Source organism: Adiantum capillus-veneris, chromosome 20 (assembly GCF_014529385.1).
Source record: "Adiantum capillus-veneris isolate H3 chromosome 20, ASM1452938v2, whole genome shotgun sequence".
Lineage (NCBI taxonomy): Eukaryota > Viridiplantae > Streptophyta > Polypodiopsida > Polypodiales > Pteridaceae > Adiantum > Adiantum capillus-veneris.
In genome coordinates this window covers 65,274,827-65,299,196 of record NC_140950.1, presented here as the reverse complement: position 1 = coordinate 65,299,196, position 24,370 = coordinate 65,274,827, and the positions used below count along the sequence as shown (strand labels likewise).

The 24,370-nt window shown below is 42.7% G+C and overlaps 1 protein-coding gene across 1 annotated transcript in view; it reads right to left on the bottom strand.

The window, feature by feature from the left end:
- Positions 1 to 15,246: 15,246 nt before the first annotated feature.
- LOC147432631 (protein PEP-RELATED DEVELOPMENT ARRESTED 1, chloroplastic-like) overlaps positions 15,247 to 24,370 on the bottom strand; it is a 40,995-nt gene continuing 31,871 nt past the window's right edge. Inside the window, exons 4-5 of the mRNA XM_086491617.1 lie at positions 15,511 to 15,570; positions 15,247 to 15,441 (exon numbers count right to left, since the gene is read on the bottom strand). Coding sequence (XP_086347743.1) covers positions 15,394 to 15,441; positions 15,511 to 15,570 — 108 coding nt within the window. The 3' untranslated portion in view covers positions 15,247 to 15,393. The remainder of the gene's footprint in view (positions 15,442 to 15,510; positions 15,571 to 24,370) is intronic.

Below are 24,370 nucleotides of genomic sequence, written 5' to 3'. Positions count from 1 at the left end.
CACTCAGTACGGGCACAATAAACAAAAATTTATAGTTGCTAATTTAGATGCATCTAAAAAACCCAAGGGGTCCAGGGGTCCTCTCTCTCCTGAGGATTTTGATAAGGCCAAGAAAGAGAAGCTATGTTTTCAATGCTTAGGAAGAGGTCATCGCAAAAAGGATTGTCCCAAGGGGAAATCTGCTGCCCAGGGGAAGGAGAAAGCAGTGCACACGGTGCAACTACTACCTCTCGAGTCTTCCTCAAAGTTCTCTATAGTGGAAGTAACACACACTGAGGTGGTGCATGAATGCTGTCTCACAGCTTCCATGTGGCAACAAACCTTTGGACCACATGAGTTAGTACGTATGCACGGATATCTGCAAGGACACAAGGTGTGCATCTTGGTAGATGATGGTGCTACGCACAATTTCATCAATTATGGATTGGTGAAAAAGCTCAAACTACCTCAAACTCCGAGTACCCACCGCTACAAGGTAGCAATGATGAATGGACATGATAGTGAAATATGGGATACTCAATGCCGAGCTGTTCCATTGGAAGTACAAGGTTACTCTACTTGTTTGGATTTTCAAGTTATGAATATGGAACTGGCTGATGTGGTTCTTGGTAGGGAGTGGTTGCATAGCTTAGGACCATCACTGAAGCGTAGCTATGAGCACAACAGTTTGATGTTTGATTCCCATGGCACACATGTGTTGTTGTTAGGAGAAAAGGATATACCATCATCACCACTAATTTGTACTGCTGAGTTGATGCAGCTCGTTTTTGATAATGAAATAGAACAGGTTTTCTTGTGTTACTCACTGTCTCATTTTCTTTCTAACATTGAGTCTGTTGAACTTTCCTCAATGCCGCATGCTTCTCTCTCCTCTATTCCACCAATTTCTAATTCTACACAAGCAAACATTGCTAATCAGTTACAAAAATTGTTAAAGGAATTTCAAGATGTTTTTCCTAATGATTTGCCATCAGGTTTACCGTCGACACGTTCAGTGCAACATGGCATTGACGTGGCTGCAGACTGTAAGCCTGTTAGTAAACCACCTTACCGTCTGAGTTACTCAGAAGCTGCTGAGGTGGAACGTCAGCTTGCTGACTACCTTAGCAGAGGGTTTATACAACCCAGTTCTTCACCATGGGCTTTGCCTATCCTTTTGGTGAAGAAAAAGGACGGCAGTATGCGCATGTGCGTAGACTACCGGGATTTAAATGCGGTTACTGTTAAGAACAAATACCCATTGCCACGGGTAGATGAGCTATTTGATAAGCTAACTCATAAACGAATTTTTTACAAAAATTGACTTACGGTCAGGATATCACCAAGTCCGTATTCGGGTTTCCGATATACCTAAGACTGCATTCCGAACACGGTTTGGACATTACGATTTTTGGTGATGCCCTTTGGGTTAATCAATGCGCCCGCGACATTCATGACACTTATGGATAGTGTTTTGAAACCATATTTGGGCAAATTTTTCATTGTTTTCCTCGATGAAATTCTAGTTTATAGTGCTTCTGAAGAAGAGCACTTACAACATCTGAGGCAGGTGTTTGAGTTGTTACGTGCAAACAAGTTATATGCCAAGGAATCTAAATGTGATTTTCTCAAGGAATAAATTCATTATTTAGGGCATGTCATTTCAGCTAATGGCCTTTACATGGATCAATCCAAAGTGGATACTATCCGGAAATGGCCACCTCCTAAAAATCTGGAAGAATTACAGATCTTTTTAGGCTTTGCAGGTTTCTATCGAAGGTTCGTTAAAAACTATGCTCACATTGATGTACCTATGACGGACCAGCTAAAAGGAAAAGGTAAGGCTTTTCAATGGGGTTCCGCTCAACAGCAGAGTTTTCAAACACTCAAAGATGCATTAGCTACAGCTCCTATACTTGCTATTGTAGATCCTTTGAAACCATTCGGTTTGGAAACGGATGCCAGTGATCGTGCTATTGGAGCAGTCCTATTACAAGACGGACGTCCAATTGCATTTGAAAGTAAGAAGCTGGATGCAGCTCAACAAAATTATTCTGCTTACGAATGTGAACTCTATGCAATAGTGTCTGCCTTAAAGACATGGCATCACTTTCTGTATGGTGCTCAGTTCGAGATTGTGTTTGACCATGAAAGCATCAAATGGTTTACACAACAAACAGATTTAAAGGGTCGAAAAGCCAGGTGGGCCGAGATCCTTCAGGAATATGACGCCAACTTACGGTATCGCAAAGGCCAATACAATGTAGTGGCAGACACCCTCAGTCGAATGGCAGAGATCAATTCGCTCTTGTTCACGGAACTTCGTAGTGAATTATTAGAATCTTTCAATTGCAAATATGAGCAAGATGAAACATATTCCAAAGTGTGGAGCCATGTTCAAAAGAGGGATCCTTCTCGATCCAATGCAGGTAGTGTACAGATAACCTCCACACCTAGTTCTCCTTTATCAAGTGATGAACTACAGCGATGGAAGCATTTTACCATCGACAATGGGTACCTACTCCACAAGAGGAGAGTTTGTGTATCGACGGACACAGAAATTTGACGCCAAATTCTTAATGAATGTCATGATAGTCCAAGTGCAAGGCACCCAGGGATTAGAAAAACTTATTCTCTCGTACGACGATAGTTTTACTGGCCAGGCCTACATGGCTTTGTTCAAGATTATGTCTTGCATTGCAAAAAATGTCAAGTTAACAAAGCAGAGTGCCTGAAAGCAGGAGGACTCTTACATCCTTTGGAAATTCCCAATGGAAAATGGGAAAGTATCTCCATGGATTTCATAGTAGGTTTACCAACCACTATACGAGGTCATGACTCAGTATGGGTGGTTGTTGACAGGTTGACTAAACTATGGAAGTTTATTCCGACCAAATCAACGGTTAAGATACCAGAACTAGCAAGGTTATTTGTGGACAACCTATACAAATTGTATGGATTTCCAAGTAATATTGTTAGTGACCGTGATCCCAAGTTTAACAGCCACTTTTGGAGAGCTGTATTTAAACGATTGGGTACACAAGTCAACGTCAGTACTGCTAACCATCCAGAAATAGATGGTCAAACGAAACGGGTTAACCAGGTGCTAGAGGATATGGTAAGAGCATACGTCAGCAAAAAACAGACAGACTGGGAAGAATACTTACCTATTCTCGAGTATGCTTACAACATTTCTAACCATGTCACAACAGGCTTTAGTCCTTTCATGCTCATGTACGGGTTTCAACCTAGGTCACCAGTTACGGTGGGGTTGACAACCGAAAAACTCCAACAGGTTAAATATTTTCTCCAAGACCACATGGATATGCTGAAACTTGCTCGTCAGAATGTCCGACAAGCACAGGATCGTTATAAGAAATACGCTGATGAGAAACATCGGCAAGTTACCTTCAAAGAAGGGGAGGAAGTATTTTTACGTGTGCCAGAACATTCAGAAAGTTTGAAAACTAGATCGACACCTAAATTATCTCCTTGATATTGTGGGCCTTTCAAAATACTCAAGCGAGTTGGTGATCGTGCCTACAAACTACTACTACCATCACACTCTCGCATTCATCCGGTGTTTCATGTAAGCCGTTTACGCAAGCGGTTACATGGGGATGACAACGTGATTGACCAACAGGTTTTGGTCAATTACATTGAACCTCCTACGTTACCCCATGAACCTGAACGTGTTATGGATTATCATGAGTTGCGTACACGCCATCATGTACGACAACAAGCCTTAATCAAGTGGAAAGACCGACCTGAAGAAGGTGCCACTTGGGAAACATTAGTGTTCTTAAGAAGAAGTTTCCCACTTTTTTTTTCGAGGACAAAACTCTTCTTCGAGGGGGGAGTAATGTCAGGACAAGGGTCCTGTACCCTAAGAACTAGGTTAGTCATGGACTACGGCCAAGGGTCGGGCTAGGCAGTGTGGACAGGGATCCGTCTAGAGCAAGGGGCTAGGAGCCCGCCTATATAAAGGGAGGTTGGGAGGAGGATCCAAGAGCCTAGTTCCCTAGTTCTTACACTAATGTTATTCTTTCCTTGTTGAACTTGTACCTCATTGGGTCCCGATTTTGGTTCAATTTAGCTAAGGTCTTTCCAATAACCAATAACATTAATGCTCAAGGGGATCACTTTATAATTATGTGATTACTTTGTGACTATCACGTGAGTTGAGCCGTAGCGGTTTTAAAATTTCATTTTGTCTGATATTTTCATATACAAAGGGTACTGTAAAATTGAATCGGGGAACAAATTATAGATTGCATAAAAAAGGGTGTATTTTATTTGTCAAAATTCAAAGATAAATAGTTCTAGAAATAATTGTTGAATGCACATGATATACATAATTTAAACCTAGTGATCCCCCCCCCCCCGAGCTCATAACATAGGATAGAAGTCACTATCAAACTTCATCTTTAGCACCATCGAATAACTCTAACAGTTAAAGATGTTACCACAATATTTTGATGTTTCAAAATCACCAATTGCTAAAGTCTACTCTAATAAGCCACATTCACTTGAAATGGAGCATGTGCTAGCTTAGAAGCCCCCAACTTATTACATATAGATATTGGTATAATGTTAACTCCTCATCCCTCATCAAGAAGCACTTCTAGAGATATTCTCCTTACAAACTCTACCCAAATATCTAGAACTTTAAAGCCCACTTCAATTGGTGGCATCTCCTCAACTACAATATAACCTACATCTAGCTCCTTATGACCCTTTTCCCTATTCCGTTTATATTTTGAAACATATCCTCTCTAAAATTGGGTACCACTTTCAACAACTGATCTAGAGGGATCTGCATATAATCGTGTATTAAATCTTCAAATAGTATATTTTTTGGATTAACCTCTGATACTGGTACTTATAGTTTAGAATGCTAGTCATCCTCTTGTACTTGCTCTACTTCTTCCATAAATGGGGATAACTCTACAATTTATTAGTCACTACCTTTCTGACCTTTTTTTAATCTATTCATTGGAAAAGGCCTTTCTTCTTAGATATTGTCACATCTAGTACATGAATTTTGATGTCCTGGTCTAGTCCCTAAATCCCTTGTATTTCTTGACCCAATTCTGAAAATCAGCTGTCTGACTCTTCGACTATGCTCGACACCAGCTCTTCTTGTCGATGGTCATCCTTCTAAGCCTTCAAGCTATTTTCTTAGTAGTAGTGACTCATTTGGCCCTCTTTTGGTCCTGATGTCATGCAATTTTCCTTAATTTGCAATGTTTTCTATACCTCTCACCCAACTTTCATCATTGAGATGGGTTCATTGGGCTACCCTGCCATGTCAGGTCCCATTTTGATAATCATATCTTTAATTGAGTAGCCTTGATATTTGGTCTATTCAACCTCTTTCAACATCAAATCATGACAAAGTTATTTTTATAGTAATCCCTAAAGAGGTGTATAGGAAGGTTTGTTGCACCTTTCTCCCTGTTCTTGAAAACATACATAATTTTCAAAAGTGTAATTGCTCTAGTTTTGTGTTAGTTGTCCATTGTAGTCTATCACATTATTGTCCTCTCAATAATAGACTTCCAATCTTGAGGTATCAATTGGTATGCACTTTAAAGGTTTGACATCAATGTGATCATATGCTTCTAACTTGAACATTGGTAGTCCCTCTTTGGTGGTCATGCCTAGAATCAGTGTATCAACTTCTACTTCCTATTTGTCCACAATGTCAAGATTTACAATCTTTAGATATTGCCATCTGGTTTGGTCCGTATAGAAGGTTTCCTGCTTGTTACCTCTAGCCTCCTCTTTGAATTCAATAGTATGGGCATTGACTCCTCTAACCACAAACTCTTCATTAGGATCCAGATAAATTTGGGGCCCATGCTTATTGGTCTTAAACGTAAATGTATATTTGAACCTGAGTGAGGTCCCAATATGCAAATGAGTGGAAAAGAAAGACATCTTTGAATTGGATTCGGAGTAAGTGTCTGGCACTTCTCCAGCTATGGTCTCTAATGGTCCCCCTTGGTTTACACTCTCCTCAATAGACACTTTTCTCTTGGTTTCTTGGTCAAAACCCTGATTTGATAGTACATGGCTTGATCTAAGGTACATAAAAATCGATAATGCTCAATGAAAAAGAATACATGGCCTTTAGAACCAATATAAACCTATTTCAGTTGGTGTGATTCTGAACTGGCTTCTCACTCTATCTTGTAAAATCAATAGTCCACAAGTTAGTCTATTAGCTACAAGTATGTACAATGACTCTTGATCAAAAAAATTTATCTAAATTTGAGAAAATAGAAAACTAATCTACAATCTTTAATTTCTAATCACTCAGTTCCTAGTAGCAAGCAGTGTCCAAATGACTCCAAATTTCTCAAGCTATCTGTATGATAGGTCTTCTACCCTTGGTAATCAAAAATTTTCAAAAATGACCTTTCTTACTAACAAGAGATAATAAGTGCGCTTATTATCTATTGGTTAAAGGTGTGTTCAATAAGCTTTGAAATTTTTTTACATTTTTTTTTGGATAAGTTTAGCACAATTTCTTGGCAGTTTTAGTGCTTGGTAGTTTTTGATGCAATTCATGTGGCAATCTAAGTCAAAACTTTTTCAAATCACTTGAAATTTGGCACATGCACTCTATTACTATCATAAGTCAAAGCCCCTTTGAGAAAATTTTAACAAGCTGGATTTTTAGGGTAGGAGATAATAAGCGCTCTCAAGTTGAAATGAAGGATTTTTTTCACTTTCTTGACTTGCATTGAGGGTTCACCCTATAACCAAGTCACCTAGAAAGTTTCATGAAGTTAGGACAAATTTCAAATTTCTAGGACAACCTTCATAAACTTTTTTTTACAAAATTTGGCATTTATAACCCAACCAAGGTATTAAAGTGTCAAATAGACTCAAAGCTAGGTAGGAAGGGGCTCGATATAACATACAAGTAATTACAAGCTAGAAGCTATAGCCTCGACTATCGACTTTACATTTTCATTAAAAAAATTTGAAATTACAACTTTGGACACGATAGGTTTTTATATCAAAAATGAAGGAAATTATAATATTGAGCTCAACAAAATAAAGGAAATTACAACGTTGAGTTCAAAAATGGGCCGCTTTGTTAGCTTGTTGCTAACAAAGGGTAGTCATGTGGTGTCACTAGGACCCAAATTCCTCGTTGAATTGCATCTTTTTGTTTTTTTAAAGGAATTCGGAGTAGCATGGCTTCTTGCAATAGAAGGCCTCTTGCTAAGCGGATAGAGAATCAAATGTCCTCAACCAGAGCGTCCGTTGCCCAGATTGCGACGCATGGGATAACCATCCCACCCGCGCGCACATGTTGTACCCATGGCCCGGGTTTTTGGGGTTTTATTATTAAAACATACGCGCTGCCCGGGTTTAATCTGTGGCCGGGTTTAGTATGTGGCCGGGTTTAATTTTTAAGTGTCCATCTATGGCTACAACCTCTTCGATTTTCGTGCGCGTACTTCTCTGCCCTCGATCCCCTTACCCCCCCCTCTTTAATACTATGTGTTATTTAGTCCTGAGGCCCCGCCCCCCCCCCCTTTCTCTTCTCTCATGTCTTCCAAAGCTCCTAGGAAATGGTGCTAAAGTACAACTAGTACTATGTAGTACTAGGACTATGTTAGTACTAGCATACAACTATGTTAGTACTAACACACAGTGGAAATTTTTTTTTTTTCACAAAAGCACCTTGGTGGAAATAGAAATGAATTAAAGAGAAAGAAAGCAAGTCACTAATTTTGCCATAGGGAATGAAAGAGGAAGTCCATCGAGTGTAAAGTTCTTTTTAAAATACTTCTTTTAGAGAAGCACTTTGGGTGACTATTATCAAAAATAGACAAAAGCACCAAAACAATCTCTTCTACAAAAAGCATTATCTCTAATATTTGTAAATGTAGTGAAACTAGTATTATCATCACTTTCTTTCCTAAGCTTTTCTTTCTCTCTCTCTCTCTCTCTCTCTCTCTCTCTCTCTCTCTCTTCCTCTTCTTCCCCCCTCTCGTCTCCCCGTGGGCGAGGGCGGCCCTGTGGGGAGGCGTTAAGCCACAGCACAGTCCGCCACAGAGCGAAACCCAATAGCACTCTCTCTCCCAGTGGCATTAGCCCAACCCTCTCTCTCTCGGCGGCCTGGCCATGCTGCTCTCGCTACCTTGCCCTCCCTCATTCTGTGATTGCATGCGACTCTCCTACTCTCTCTTCCATTCTCGGGAACACTGACATCTGCGTCCTCTCCCCGTCTTCCCTTAACGTCGTATCGCCTGCAGAGGCACGAGGCGGCACACAAGGACAAAACCTAATTTTCAAAAAAAAAAACCAGAAGGTCGTTCCCACCCTCGAAAGACAATGACTTCGACGCCAATCGCTCGTAATCACAAAACCTTTCTTGCAATCGCAGCAGCACCAAAGAAGGACCTCCGGCTACCCGTCAAGACACGAGAATCACCACCCTAGAGGCCCAAGTCCAAGAGCTCATTGTGCCAAACGCTCAACTCAAAGAGCGTTTGAGCAAGCTTGAGGAAATGAAGGACATTGGGAGCCACGCTCCAATTGCGAAAGCATCTGAGGCGGAAATCAAAGCAACCCAAGAAGAAGCCCATGAAGAAACACATAAAAACATTGTCACTGAAGTACAGGCAGCATTACGAGAAAATCGATTACAAGAATCCATTGGCATGAAGGTTTGGATTGGCGGACTTCATTCGCCATGGTGCACAGAGGAGGATACCCTTGAAGATGCAATCACCAAGCTTAACAACATTCTCCAACCAATAACTATCAAGCCAGAAACCATCTCTTGGATCAACGACACTCATAAAAGTGTGCCACCCAAGCATTGTATCCTTACTTTCAAAGACAGAGAAGAGCGACGAAAACTACTACGCCAGTCTTACCTCCTAAAGGGAACAAATATTTGGATCTCTGAATAGTTGACCCCAAATCAACTCAAGGTCAAAGAAAGTGAACTCAAGAAGATGCACGAAGCTCGCAAACAAGGCAAATGGGCAGTCTACCCAGGTGGTAAAGCCATCATCCAGTAGTTTCGAACTCCTAAACCGGGCCCCCTTCCATTGGAGCCCCCCTAGCTTTCATCCCTCTTCTTCCTTTTCATTTTTATTACCCTTTTGACGGACCCTGAGTCCTTAACTGAGATGTATCTATGCTTCATTGGCAAGCAATAGTTGTAATGTTTTGTCATTAGGTCCCATAGGTCATATCTGACCTCCGCGGACGATAATACAATCTATCTATCTATCAATCTCTCTCTCTCTCTCTCTCCATAGTGTTGCGATAAAGGTGTTATGCCTTTGCCTGAGGCCAGACGTCCGGTGTTCAGCCACCCTCTGACCACCACAGAGTTGCTACCTATAGGCTATACCTCTAGCCTTTGCATACTCATACCACCAATTTCAATTTTCATTCTTTTCACTCTAGGATCCAAGCCCTACACAAGTAGGGTGGATAAGAAAGTAAGTGTGCTTTCCTATTTTTTCAAGGCCTTGCACCTAGGAGCTTTGGGCTAATGTGTTCGAAAAAAACATTTTCCAAAAACTTGGAAACCCTAGGTTCAGTGTTATCTCACCTACAAATGTTGAGTTTTACCTCTAAATTTTAAATTTGAAGGTGAGAAAACCTACAAATTTTAGAGAAGTTCGGTGTAATTTGATATAAAAACCTTCACATTTAGTCAATTTACTTTTACTATTTCTCCTACATCGTTGGAAAAAAGTTTTTTTCGAGCACTTAGCCAAGGACATTTCATTTCCATGTGCCATCTAAAAAAGTTTAGAAAATCCTCCTTGAGACCAAACCAATTGGAAAGAAGGCTAGACCAACCAAGTGACGACTAACACGGGGTGTATAAATTGCTATATTTTCTATTGATGGGAGAATGATTAGTGAGAGGGGTAAGGTCTCCTTGTGACGAATGACTTAGATTACACGAGCATATAAAAGGACACATCCAAAAACTAGAACAAGTTTTCAATAAATCCATTGTATCTTTTCCATGATACCTATCAGTGGCAACTCTAGTTTCCATTCTCTCATCAACATTTTTTTGCGTAGACATTTGCACAACAACCATCTTTTGACCTAATTTTGATTCAAAATCATGGAATATCATAGGCGATTGACATGCGACGTTTTGAATTTCTTTAAATTAGCCCACACGATTTTAGCATCCCTAAATTGGCTCCTCAACCCTAGGACTAGAGCTACCAACAACCATCTAGTATTCAATTTCTTTTGTGGATCTTTTCCAACATGGGATCTACCATATATTGCACTAAACCTCTCGGACCTCCTGTCCCCCCCCCCCCCCCCCCCTCCTCTCTTCTCTTTCCTCTCTCTCTCTCTCTCTCTCTCTCTCTCTCTCTCTCTCTCTCTCTCTCTCTCTCTCTCTAGAAAGTTAGTAGTTGCATCTTTCCTCTCACATCCAAAAAACTCTCTTTGTTGTGCCCATGTGTTGTGCTTTGGTTGCTCATTTAGTATGTGTGTAAGTGCGCCCGCAGGTGCGCACGCAAGAGAGAGGTTTCTCAAAAAGTTATTATTTTGTTATATACAAGTTCAAATTTTCTGCAAAGTTATGTGTTCTTTTCATACACATGCATGCATGCATGTGTGTGTGTGTGTGTGTGTGTGTGTGTGTGTGTGTGTGTGTGTGTGTGTGTGCGCACACACACACACACACACATTCAAGATTTGTTTTCGCATTTGAGACATCATCAAAAATCCATGGAAGCTATTGTGTGTACGTATCTCAACAATATTGCTAAGCCACACCTATGCCAAATTTACGATGGCAATAAGGCATCATACAATGCTTCCATCATGGATGTGGCCATGCATACCTTCAAGAAAGACGGAGTAGATTTGCAATCGAGTGGTAAAATCTGCAACAAGGTTAAAATGCAATCACATGTTGTGTTTGGGCCTCATAAGCTGCAAGATATACAATTATCATCTCAAAATAAATGAGATCCTCACTAAACAAGAGCAGTCACCCCGATCGCAAAACTCTCCAACCCTCCCTCTAAAAAGTTGACTTGCCATTTTTACCTTTAACTACTTTGGCTACGTCATCAAAGTACAAATTAAGGATCCAACTTTCCAAGATGTAGTCTACATCAAAAAATGCATAAAATCTAGCAATGCAAATCAACTTCCATGTAATATATCCATGCTAATTATTTAAACATATTATTTAACAAATTCATATATCCTCTTACAAATAAGGAAATCGGCCACTTAAATATAGCTTGATACAGGAAACTTCATTTTTGGCTCTTTGGCTTACATATGTTGAAAATAGATGAGCTTGGGGAATTGCTTGTGTTTACACCAGCAAACTTTTACTGGTTTACTTCAAGACAAACTTGGAATCTAGCTAGAATTTTGCAATTTTAGCCCATTAAAAATACACTAATTTTTTCTCGAATAGCTCTAATATGGAAGGGCACAATTAAAACTGCTTTGGTTTTTAGGCCAAACTTTACCACTAAAACTTGCAAAATGTTTCCAATTGTTTCCAAGGCAAGCTTGGAATCTACCTAGAGGAGAGGGGGAAAGAGAATTTTTATTGATTTGAATAGATATTAAGAATCTATTAGACAAATCTTGATCTCAAGATCGGGCGGCGTGCGCGGGGGGGGGGGAGGGGGGGGAAGAGAGAGAGAGAGAGAGAGAGAGAGAGAGAGAGAGAGAGAGTTGTCATCTTCTTGGAGTGATTACATAGACCCTCTTCACTTGTGTGTGTAACCAACGAATATAAGAGTGTGTGTGTGTGTGTGTGTGTGTGACCCAATGGACATGCTTTCTTAGCCATAGCAAGGTGCAGGTCATACACTAGTAGAGTGTTATAAAGAGAAGTATAGACAATCCTTTCCTTTTTGAAGTTTAAAATAATCTTAAATAACAAGGCGTCCTCAGGACAAGTGGCACTGCCGGTTGAGAGAAGCATCTCATCTGTGTGTGTGTGTGTGTGTGTGTGTGTGTGTGTGTGTGTGTGTGTGTGTGTGTGTGTGTGTGTGTGTGTGTGTGTTCGTACCTTCTCCGCTCGATTCTCAATAATGGCCACAACGATGTAAGATTTTGTAGCCAAGGAGTCTTGCTGCTGCACCTACTAGAAATGCTCGCGCGAGCTCGTGTGAGTGTAAATGTGTGCGCGAACTCATAGCTGGCCAGGTCCTTTAAGCTCTAGGAGCACCAAGACGAGCGAGCGAGAGAGAGAGAGAGAGAGAGAGAGAGAGAGAGAGAGAGAGAGGGAGAGAGGGACAGACTCGTCAACTCTTAAAAAGGCGATTACTATTACTGGCCCAAAATACAGGACCACACTTTTTGTAGTAAAAATCGAATCGTTGCATTGGCAACTGCCTTCGGCAGTTCAAATAAAGAATTAGGTTCATGTGTTACAGTTAAATGTTAGTATTGGAGAGGATAGCAAAAGAAAAAGCTCTCTATTTGTGTTCCGCCCCGTCCTCTATCGCCGCCATCAATCGAGATGGAAAAAATCTTATGTCCCTCGCAGCAGAAGAACGCATGGACTCTCTCTCTCTCTCTCTCTCTCTCTCTCTCTCTCTCTCTCTCTCTCTCTCTCTCTCTCTCTCTCTCTCTCTCTCTCCCCCACGTGCCTTTTGCCATGCGAGTGGGATTTCCGTTCTCTTCCGTAGTTGCCTCCTCTTCCTTGATTCGCCTCATGTTCTCATCTGCAACCTACTCGGAGCTCTTGCTTTGCCTTGTGAGAATGCATATGTATCGGAGCCATTGATTACCAATCTCACCGTGAATTCCCCACCCATGGTGGCACAGACCTTTGAGGCACAAGCATAGACACCATGCACCGCCTTGGGAGAAATCAGCGCGCGCGCGCGCGCACACACACACACACACACACACACACACACACACACATATTTCCATTTCAAGAATCATCTGCAGTTCTACCTTTTCATGATGTGTAGGACTGACCAAACATACCCTTAGGATTGTTGTGACATAATAAGTTCTCTTGGTTGTTTGAAACATTCATTGTTAGTGGACATTGCACATAATAGAAAGGCTCTTGATTGTTATTAAATGATATTCTTATCTCCAAGTAAGCTATATGTGTAGTTAGGACATTAGCTGTTTCATTAGCTGTTTTCAAGCCAATGCTCTTACTTCTAATTGCACATTTGGGGTTGTCCAATTTTAGGATTCACTAATTGTGTTTGAGCCAATAGCTCTCACCTCTTAGAGAACAGAAGTTCATTTATGAGTTTATGTGTTATGTGGTTGTGTTTGAACTTTGGTTTTTACGTCTATGTTAAGGCAGAAATGTGTCTCTAGGGTGTCTTGGTGTTTCTAGCTTCTACTCTTTCCTCCAACAAGAGATATAGCTACTGGATTGTCGACTGGTGCTACTTGGTTGTTTAAGAGTAAGCTCTCTTTCCCTCCAAGTAGCATCAGATGTCAATGTCCACTGGTGAAAGTTTTTTAACTCTAAACTCTAATATCTCTAAATTACATTACACTTTTATAAAAAATACATGTATCTATTTACTTGTAGTACTTTTTTGGATGGGAAAACTAGCCATACGGTACATGAACATTGTAAGAAGCAGCAATAAAGCTGGAAGAATATGGTGCGAGGAAAAGAGTGACTTGTGTGCGGCAACTTGAGCATGGCAAAACTCTTTCCAAGCTCCAATGCTTGACTTGCGGCCATCTCTTCAAAGGTGATGTAACTCACATCAAGGAGCAATTGTTTAGTGTCCACATAACTATTTCGAACTATCCAACAACACTTATAGGCATTTAGGTTGCCTTTGCAGCTCACATAAAGATGTGCAAAGAGAAAGGCTTGCTTTCTAAAAAATGCAAGGGTGGGATAGATACAAATGTGGACCATCTAACCAAGCCTTGACATAGGTGCTCAAGAAAAATGGAAACAACAATGCAAGTACCCCAACATGAAACGATTGCAGGTTATTTTTTCAAGGTGTCAAAGGATCAATGGATGTAAGCGCAAGCATAGGGAGTATGCCCACCACCACACAAACATTGCAGCTAAAGTGGAATGAGGCTTTCATGGTTGCGATTTCATTCAACTTTATTTTAGGAATCCCCTTTTTAGGGATGCATTAATGTCTACTGCAAAAAAGGGTTTGTCTTACCTGAATACAACAAAAGGTGCACAAAATATATGCCATGACAAGATCAAGGGGCACTATGGAGGCAATACTCAATCGAATAGTGCTTGATTTTGTCCCAATGTTTGGCTATATTGTAGTGTTGGATGGGTGGACTAGCTACCAAAAAAAGCTCTTGATCACGTAATGGTAATATGCCCCAAGGGCTCAACGTTTTTGGAAACCATTGACACCTATCTAAATAAGAAGACATTGATTTTCTTGACAAAAGTGTATGAGCGAACCATGAGTTGACTAGGGGAGCCCCAAAATGTGACAATTGTGACCGACAAACACTTTCAACTACAAGGGTGCTTGTCTAGCCATCCAAAAGAAGTACCATGGAAATCTGTGGGTATTTTATACGATGCATACACTAAACCTACTCTTGAAAGGGATTGAAAAAATGCCATTCAGAAACTAAACGCCAACCACATGGTGAAATTCATCCGAGAGCAGCAATTAACCCATGCTTTATTTCGGGCCATGTCACCAAACAAAACCCTCCAACTCTTCTATGAAACTAGCTTTGCAATTGCATCTACATTTCATACTATATTTTGGCCCCGTCTTTTGGGTGTCAAAGTAGCATTGGCTAAAATAATCATTGATCAAAGATGGGAGGGATGGCTCTCAAAGTATCTAAGTTGATCAAGCCACTGCCAAAAGATATCTCTTGTAAAATCACCTACTTTTTTGGCACAACATAGAGAAGATATGCGGTGTTAGCAAACCTTATGTGGAACTCTACATGATTATCGAGCCCGAAAATTTTTCAATTGGCAAGGTCTATAGCTTGATGTCGGAGGCAATCAAACAAAGAAAAGAATATAACCAACTAACTGGTAGAGAGAAGCCACAAGGAGTGGTGGCCGCAGAACGACGTTGGGCCCAAATGCACACATGTTTGCATGAGGCCACATTCGCCTTGAAACTCAAATTCCAACCCAATCGATGACACCATGCCAAACACACAACTCCAAAACTTCTAGCCAAGAGGCTCAACAAGTTTAAGTTGATGATCATCAGAACCTTGCAAGGGAGGCAACCCTAGCTGTACTGATGCTTTCAGAGCATCACGAAGGTCACGATGTGCCAAAACTGAAGGGTATGCTTCGACTCCTATGCAGAAGAAAGGCCAAACTCAGAAGAAACAAGCTATTAGGACTACAAGGTAGCCACACATTAAACAGAAGCCAACTTGCGGGCTTCCATTTAATTTCAGGACTCCTTATGAATATCCTATCTCCTCCAATATCTTCAGAGTTTTACGATGGATCTGCACATAAAGACCATGTTTTAGTGGAAAGCATGACATCCTCTTGTACAAGCTGAGAGTCCCCCGTACCCATTCCAGCTGTTGCACTCCAACTCCAGCAGTATTTGTTTCATACATGCCACTAAGAACCTGCAATGAAGTCATTAGAACCAAGTAAGAAATTACGAAATTGCCTACGAAACTGGAGAGCTTAGTAAGATTATACAGCATACACAGATTGCCTCCCACAGAACTAAAGTGAAGGAACAAAAGAGAATTCAATGATTTTTCTCAAACGAATATATAGCAGTGCTTGAAATCCCATATCAAGAAAAGGGATAAGCAAACACTGAGCTGAGTTGGTCTAGACCCAAAACCAAGAAGGCAAATTGAAACAAGAAAAGAGAGTCTACATTGTCAATGGAATGTTTATGGTGACTGGTACATGATAGTGGGCGTTGGGTCCTTAAGCAATCTGCTTAGGAGAGAGATGCATATTCATGCTTGTAGCTGCCTTTGATACATCATCAGCCCGAGAAGACAGAAAGTAAGGCAAGTGCAATGTGTATGACCTTTTCCGCGAACCAGATAACTCAAGCATGTATATGAGCATAGGAGACTTCAGCTATTTCGCTTGTCATGCATGTGGGGGGCACCCAATCTTTATGGTCAACCTCGCACACATTTGAGAAGTGAACTACGCTAGTCATATTGTCTGTTATGGATGCATGGATTGTGCACAGGGACCCTGTATAACCTTAAAACAATAAGGATCGATTGGTGCGTAATGTAAGCCCGATACTGCAGATAATACATTCAGAGAGTCACACGAAGAGGCCAGATTTGGCGGGCAGGTGTAGGAACCTAATTTGCTTCAAGCAGCTTGAAACTGCGAGGGGGGCAGAAAATGATAGCCCTGCATGATCCCAACCCAATAGTGGCAAATTAGGGGCAGGGACAGATAGGAGGGCTGTAGTGGAAGAGGAAGGTAAGGCGGGGGGGGGTTTGTACGCAAAGGCGGGGGAGGCAGTCTGCTGTTGCGCGACAAGGGGTACCGCACCGCCAGCAGCAGATGGCGGGAGGATGGGGTGTAGCAGATGAGGGGTGGGGGTACCACAGCGGGAGCAGCAGATGGTGGGAGGATGGGGGGAAAGGGTTTGCTGCACGCAGCACACGTGGCGAAAGCACCACGGGAGAACCTGGTCAAGCAAGGGCACGCTGCAAGAAGCAGGCGACGGCAAGGAAGAGGGTTGGCAAGGGACAGGAGGCATAGGTGGGTGTCCCATGCCTCATTAAACTGATTCTCAATTAACTCTACAAACTGTCTGATATCCATATAAAGTAGTTGGCCTCAACCATTGTCTGATCCTGAATGGTATCATAAACAGCCTCCCTCGTCCAAAAGGAACCCCATGTAAAACCTGCACTTTGTATATGATACTAGGAGCTCTCTTTGGACCAAGGAAAATGTGACGTCCTCTTGACAACTGCAGGAAAAACATGTCAACACAAAGTGGCCCACTCCTCAAAGCGATAACCGGAAATCTTCACGGACCAACCGGGAAGAATTGGGCACGCAAAATCTCACATACTACAACTATTGGTGATGCAAAACCTGCAAAATAGTCAAAACTCCTCTGCCAACTAACCAGACTCGATTTCCTACTCCCCCCCAATAGTGCCTACTATAAGAGGAGCTTGCTGAACTGACCTATCCTTGGGCAACTCAGACTAATCATGAACTACCACCACCCACTGTTGGTCCTCATGCTCTACCTCTCTGTCCAACTGCTCTGAGCCTCCTCTCAATCCTGATCTTGTAACCACTCCTCAAAAGGTCTGTCTCGGGGCTGTTCTGCCTCATCCAAACTCTATCTCACTACCCGTCTGTAAACAAGGATAGGTTGTGTCCATCCCTGTCTACCTGCCTGTCTCTGTGTCAAAATAACAATGTTGTTGCTGAGAACTCAGTAACTACTAACTTTGACCCCTCTGATCTCTATCATCTTGTTGCGCAAGGCTCCATTGAAGAGTGCGTGTACGCAGATATTATCAATCTTTATGGTCAACCTCGCACACATTTGAGAAGTGAACTACGCTAATAAATTCCAGTCATATTGTCTGTTATGGATGCATGGATTGTGCACAGGGACCCTGTATAACCTTAAAACCATAAGGATCGATTGGTGCGTAATGTAAGCCCGATATTGCAGATAATTCATTCAGAGAGTCACACGAAGAGGCCAGATTTGGCGGGCAGGTGTAGGAACCTAATTTGCTTCAAGCAGCTTGAAGCTGCGAGGGGGGCAGAAAATGATAGCCCTGCATGATCCCAACCCAATAGTGGCAAATTAGGGGCAGGGACGGATAGGAGGGCTGTAGTGGAAGAGGAAGGTAAGGCGGGGGGGGGGGTTTGTACGCAAAGGCGGGGGAGGCAGTCTGCTGTTGCGCGACAAGGGGTACCGCACCGCCAGCAGCAGATGGCGGGAGGATGGGGTGTAGCAGATGAGGGGTGGGGGTACCACAGCGGGAGCAGCAGATGGTGGGAGGATGGGGGGAAAGGGTTTGCTGCACGCAGCACACGTGGTGAAAGCACCACGGGAGAACCTGGTCAAGCAAGGGCACGCTGCAAGAAGCAGGCGACGGCAAGGAAGAGGGTTGGCAAGGGACAGGAGGCATAGGTGGGTGACACCCCCATGCCTCATTAAACTGATTCTCAATTAACTCTACAAACTGTCTGATATCCATATAAAGTAGTTGGCCTCAACCATTGTCTGATCCTGAATGGTATCATAAACAGCCTCCCTCGTCCAAAAGGAACCCCATGTAAAACCTGCACTTTGTATATGATACTAGGAGCTCTCTCTGGACCAAGGAAAATGTGACGTCCTCTTGACAACGGCAGGAAAAACATGTCAACACAAAGTGGCCCACTCCTCAAAGCGATATCCGGAAATCTTCACAGACCAACCGTGAAGAATTGGGCACGCAAAATCTCACATACTACAACTATTGGTGATGCAAAACCTGCAAAATAGTCAAACTCCTCTGCCAACTAACGAGACTCGATTTCCTACTCCCCCCCGATAGTGCCTACTATAAGAGGAGCTTGCTGAACTGACCTATCCTTGGGCAACTCAGACTAATCATGAACTATCACCACCCACTGTTGGTCCTCATGCTCTACCTCTTTGTCCAACTGCTCTGGAGCCTCCTCTCGATCCTGATCTTGTAACCACTCCTCAAAAGGTCTGTCTAGGGGCTGTTCTGCCTCATCCAAACTCTATCTCACTACCCGTCTGTAAACAAGGATAGGTTGTGTCCATCCCTATCTACCTGCCTGTCTCTGTGTCAAAATAACAATGTTGTTGCTGAGAACTCAGTAACTACTAACTTTGACCCCTCTGATCTCTATCATCTTGTTGCGCAAGGCTCCATTGAAGAGTGCGTGTACGCGGATGCGAGCATGCGTGGTGCCGTGTGCGTGCGAGAAGGAGAGAGTACACAGTGTGTGGGTGGAGCAAGACTCTAGTATGAGCTGCCCCTTATTCTTTGTACATGTACACAAGAATAAGGTGTCAGTGGGCGGGTGCCCAAAGCATGGGCGACCAAGCTAGGCACATGCGCCTGTACCCCAACAATCTCCCACTTAAAGGCGAATGTGCCGATAAGTGGGTCCTACAAGCTAAACTACTAGTATGTACAAGAAAACAGGTGAGAGACTCTCTCAACGTATGCCCATTGGCTCGCTCAATCGACCTACATGCAGCCGTATCAGCCCTGGTGGTAGGCGAGCATGCGTACCCACGCTAGAGCCTGCATGTAAATTTCGCAGACTACTCTGTATACTCTACAAAACTCCACTATGCATCATGCTAATGTCAGCCATCGTACGATTGACAATCCCTGTTGCAAATGCTCCCACTGCAGCTGCTAGGTCGGGCCTCGACACTAACAAGTCAAACATGAGACGCCCAAATACTCATGAAATATGTGCAAAACTAGTTGTACTCACCTCCCCTGCGCTATCTGCAATCATTGTATCATCAGGACTACCCCCATCATGTATGGATGTGTCATCACAGACACTGGGATAGCTACGTCCCTATCACCCATAGGTAAAACTGTGCATCCTCGCACCAACTCATCAGCCTCTAACATGAGTATATCAAAAAACTCCATATCTGTCAGCTCTGTCTGTGTCTCTAGGGAGCAGACCTGCTCTATCTTTGCATGCACAAACTCTGACAACACTTGCTATGTCTCACTAGAGCACTGCCGCTCTATCTCTGTCTCTACAGAGTCTACTGGCACGTCATGCACAGCTAAATGCTCTATCTCGTGATCATGATGGAGACACGTCTCGTCTCTCGCTCAAAGCATGCCAACAACAAAATCAAGACTATGTTGTCTCGAACCTCAAACACATGCATAGGATATACCAAGCCGCTGCGGACTCCTCTAGCAATCACTAATGAACCCCAATGCATATGGAAAGACTGCTCTTTAAGCAGTATCTGAAAGCCAAAATCTGCTAATTGTCTCATTGAGATCAAGCTCTGTCTCAGCTGAGGAACATAGTGCATATGTCGTAGCGTGTATGATGCACCATTGGGCAATGACAACAAACATCTCTTGCACCCTCTATGTCAAACGCCGAACCATCGGCCAAGTGCACACAGCCAAAACTCCCACTAGAAAATGTGCTAAACCAGTCACGATGCGATGTGACGTGGAAAGTAGCATCGCTATCTAGTAACCGCTATGGAGAAAGTGTGCTATCGATAGACATATCTGCAAGAAATACACTCGAGGCAAGCAAAACATCACCGTCACTGGCATAGACTACCATTGGAACTGCCTCTCTAACACGTGTCAAAGCCGCATCTGCATCACGCATATATAAAGCGGCGAGGTAACAGAGCCTATTTTTGTTGTGATCCAGAATGGACCACAAAATCTAGTTGAAACCTTATAATGCTTTCCCGCTCGCGTAGTCTTGGAATCTTTGGGTATCTTCAAATAGATCCATTGTCCTACATCTAGAGTCCTTGGAGACCTCTTTTGATTAGCATTAGTAGTAACTCGGTCACAAGTTGTCCTTACACTATCCTTGGTCAATTCAATGATTTTCAAACAATCATAAGCCTGACGATCTTTGACTTTCTCGAAGCCAATAGCAATACTGGATATAGGCTCAAATCCATACATAAGCATGAATGGGCTAAATCCGATACTAGAATGCTTGCTACTATTATAGGCAAATTCTAATCGTGGAGGGTACCTTTCCCAATCAAACTACCTCCTATAAGAGTGTCACGAGATTGTGACAAGCACTATATATATTTGCTAGTTTCTTTCCCTTGATTTTTTTTTTCTTGGGACCCTCTTGTTAAAATCACCAATGCCCGGACATGGCATGGCCAGTGTGAAATAGTTGGCCGAGAGTTTCACCCACAATCGTGAAGTGGAGGTCGTGACGAGATGGTTGGGCCCGTCGGCACCGAAATCCAAGTAGTGAAAGGTTGGCTAGACTCAGTTCAAAGTCATTTAGACCCTCGGCAGGACTTTAAGTTGATGGGTACTAGGAAATTAAACCAAAGGGAGTCAAATGGACACATGGCAGTAGGGGAGCTGCATGCATCCCAACACACACCTTCTAGAAGCCTCATCCAAGAGGGGGTGCCCAAAGTTGAGGGTGGAGGCTGATTTTTACACAATTGTGCTACACAGTTTGTGTAAGTAGTGGGTGCAGGAAAGCTTTAATGTAAAACTTGCCTTCTCCCTTGTCTCATGTAGCACGATGATTTGCTCTCGCTGTAACAAACTTGGACACTCCAAGTCAATATTCTACCGCGACACAGAAGATATTCACTTCAAAACAATTCACAAATTCACAATTGATGCGCACGGCCCGGCGAAGTTCCGTGCCAAGAGGTATTGGCCCCAAAGACTGGCTCCCCTTTCGGTATTTCTTTTTATATTAATCTTCGAGCAAAGTACAACTCCCGCGGGTGCTCTCTCTCAGACTATGCGTCCAGATGCTCTGCAGAGGGAGCCCCCTTGGGTTCTTTATAAAGGTTACAAGGGTTGCTAAAAGCAGAGCCCCAAAAGCTTCAAAATCAAAAGCTTCTTTTTAAAGTTCTTAAAATAAAGCAACTTTAAAAGCTTCTCCAAAATAAAGCTGGCGTAGGAATTTTCCAGCCTTTGCGTAGAAAAAGCAGCCAGCTTTTGCGTAGGCTTTCCGTACAGCCAGCCACATCATCAAGTTCCGCTTTTTTTCCGACGTGAATTGTGGGGCTGCCGTACGGGCCTGCCACGTCAGCAAAAACACTGTGAATTTCAAAAAACCTGCCAAGTCAGCATTTCAGCCAGCCGGGACGGGTGTGTGTGTGTGTGTGTACAGTGGGGCAGCCACATCACCAGTTTGTGACATACCCCCCTCTTGAAAGCATTGTCGATTACGCCTTCAAAACAGACATAAGCCATAAATTGTCTTAGCAGACACTGACTCTTAGTATCGACACACTAGGAACACACATCTAGCACATGTACCAATCGACAGTCACATCACTTGACATCACAGGACATCACATGACAAATCAAGATCCACTCGGGACCTCATAGATGCCCAATTAACTAATTCCTATTGCAACCATGTCTATTGAGATCTTTCATATCGAAATGCTGCAGTCATTTCTTCTATCAGTACCTGCACTTAAACAAGTCAAGTACAAATCAGTATCAGGAATTCCAGATCATAAGGTCATACAGCAAAACACTGTCAGCTCACAGTATCCCTGAAACTCAAAAGAGACAACAGTGAGTTTAGTATCCAAATCGGGGCAATCTGTTGACAAAGGAGTGGAGAGACTCCCCTCTTGTGCATATCTGCTGCACCAAATTCTGCCCAAGCTGAGTTCGGGGTTCCATTTGGAATAGACTATGCTAAACCAAATGCTTCAAGGTAAAGATTCACAATCTCAGGAGTACCTACCAGGTCCTCCTCCTCCATTCACTTCGCATCCAATGCGGAGTAGGTCTTGAATTCAACCAAGAACCGTCTTATCGCTTTACCTTCTATCTTTTTGTGCCAATATCTGTTCTGGAACGAGTATCTGCTCGTTTTTTCCTCCACTTTGGGTTGCTCATCTGGCTCCCCATCATCGGGCACATCGCCTTTAAAAGGCTTCAAGATACTCACATGAAAAACATTGTGAATTCTCCAAGTATTGGGCAGCTTCAGTCTAGAGGAGACATCATTTATCTTTTCAGAAAATCTGGAAAGGTCCATAGTATCTCATGCTAAGCTTTCGAGAAAGTCGCTCCTTTCCCTTTTTCTTTCTTAGGCATGCCTTCCCAAAATGTAAGAGCACCCAATCGTTCTCCTTCAATTTCAAATCGCGACGATGTCGATCTGCTGCCTTTATCAGAGATTCCTTTAAAGCCTTCCGGACCAAGTCCAAGGACCTCGTGAATTGGTCGGCTTCAAAGAAAAAATCTTATCTTTCGTGCTTAGGAAGGGTGGCACCCTCGTAGCACCTTTAATAATCTCAAATGGCGCCTTCCCCATCAATGAGTTAATTGTGTTTCTGTAGGCATATTCCACCAAAGGTTAAAAAAAACCTTTCCCATGTAGTCTTCTGATGCAAAGAAGAAGACTTCAACAAATCCAATACGACTGAATTTGCAATCTCGGATTGCTCATTTGTTTGCGGGTGAAAAGGTGACAAGAACTGCAACTGGGTGCCAATGTTCTCCCAAATAGCCTTCCAAAACAAACTCTTAAATTGGGGACCTCTGTCGGAGACAATTGTCTCAGGCATGCCATGTAATCTGAAGATCATCGTGCCCACTTTGTGTTTTCGAGAGATCAAAAATGAAATCCATTGCAATACTTTCCCAGGGGCGGGTGGGTATGGGTAAAGACTGTAACAATCCCTGTGCTTTATGCCTGTCAAACTTGACCTTCTGGCACACCAAGCAACTGTGTACAAAATCGTCCATGTCCTTCTTGAGGCTCGGTCAAAAGAAGTATCTCTCCACACCTTTCAAGGTGGTAACAATGCCGTGGTGACCCGTAAATGGTGGACATGGCATTCGGCTAGAACCTTTTCCCACAACGGCTATGTAATGCACAACATCGTTTTCTTCATCAAGTAGCCATCCCGAATGGAATATCCCGCTACTACCTCCTTATTCCGTATCCGAGTGAAAATATCTGCAAAATCTGTATTTGTGGCATACTGATAGACCATATTCTCGAAGCTCCTATGATGTATCGCGGATATAGCCACAACCAACCGCTTTCTAGACAAAGCATCTGCCACCAAATTCTTTTGTCCCTGCACACAAACAATCTGGAAGTGAAACTGTGACAAGATGTCCGTTCACCGCATTTGCTTTTCCGATAGCTGGTTCTATAACAAGTAGTGTAAACTCTGATGATCTGTGAAGAACGTAAAATCGGCTCCGAGTAGGTAATGTCGCCACTGAATAAGAGCATGGATAATCGCCAAAAGCTCTTTCTCATAAATCTGTACTGTCAATTCCGGCCTTGAAAACAAACGGCTCTCATAGGCAATGACATGGCCTTTTTGCATTAAGACGGCACCCAGACTATGACCACAAGCATCACATTATACTTCAAATGACTTCTGTAAGTTTGGCAAAGTCAAAACTGGTCATGTAGTCAATTTCTCTTTCAATGTCTGAAAGGCAGTCACCTCTGTGAATCCCCACGAGAAAGGGACTCCTTTCTGCGTCAACATATGCAAAGGGGAAGCAACCTCTGCAAACTTTCTAATGAGCCGCATTTAGTACGAACATAAACCCAAGAAGCTTCTAACTTCATGGACATTCTTCAAATCAGACCAATCACGGATAGTCTCTATCTTGGCCGGGTCCATCTGCACTCCTGCTGCTGAGACAATGTGTCTCAAAAAGTGTA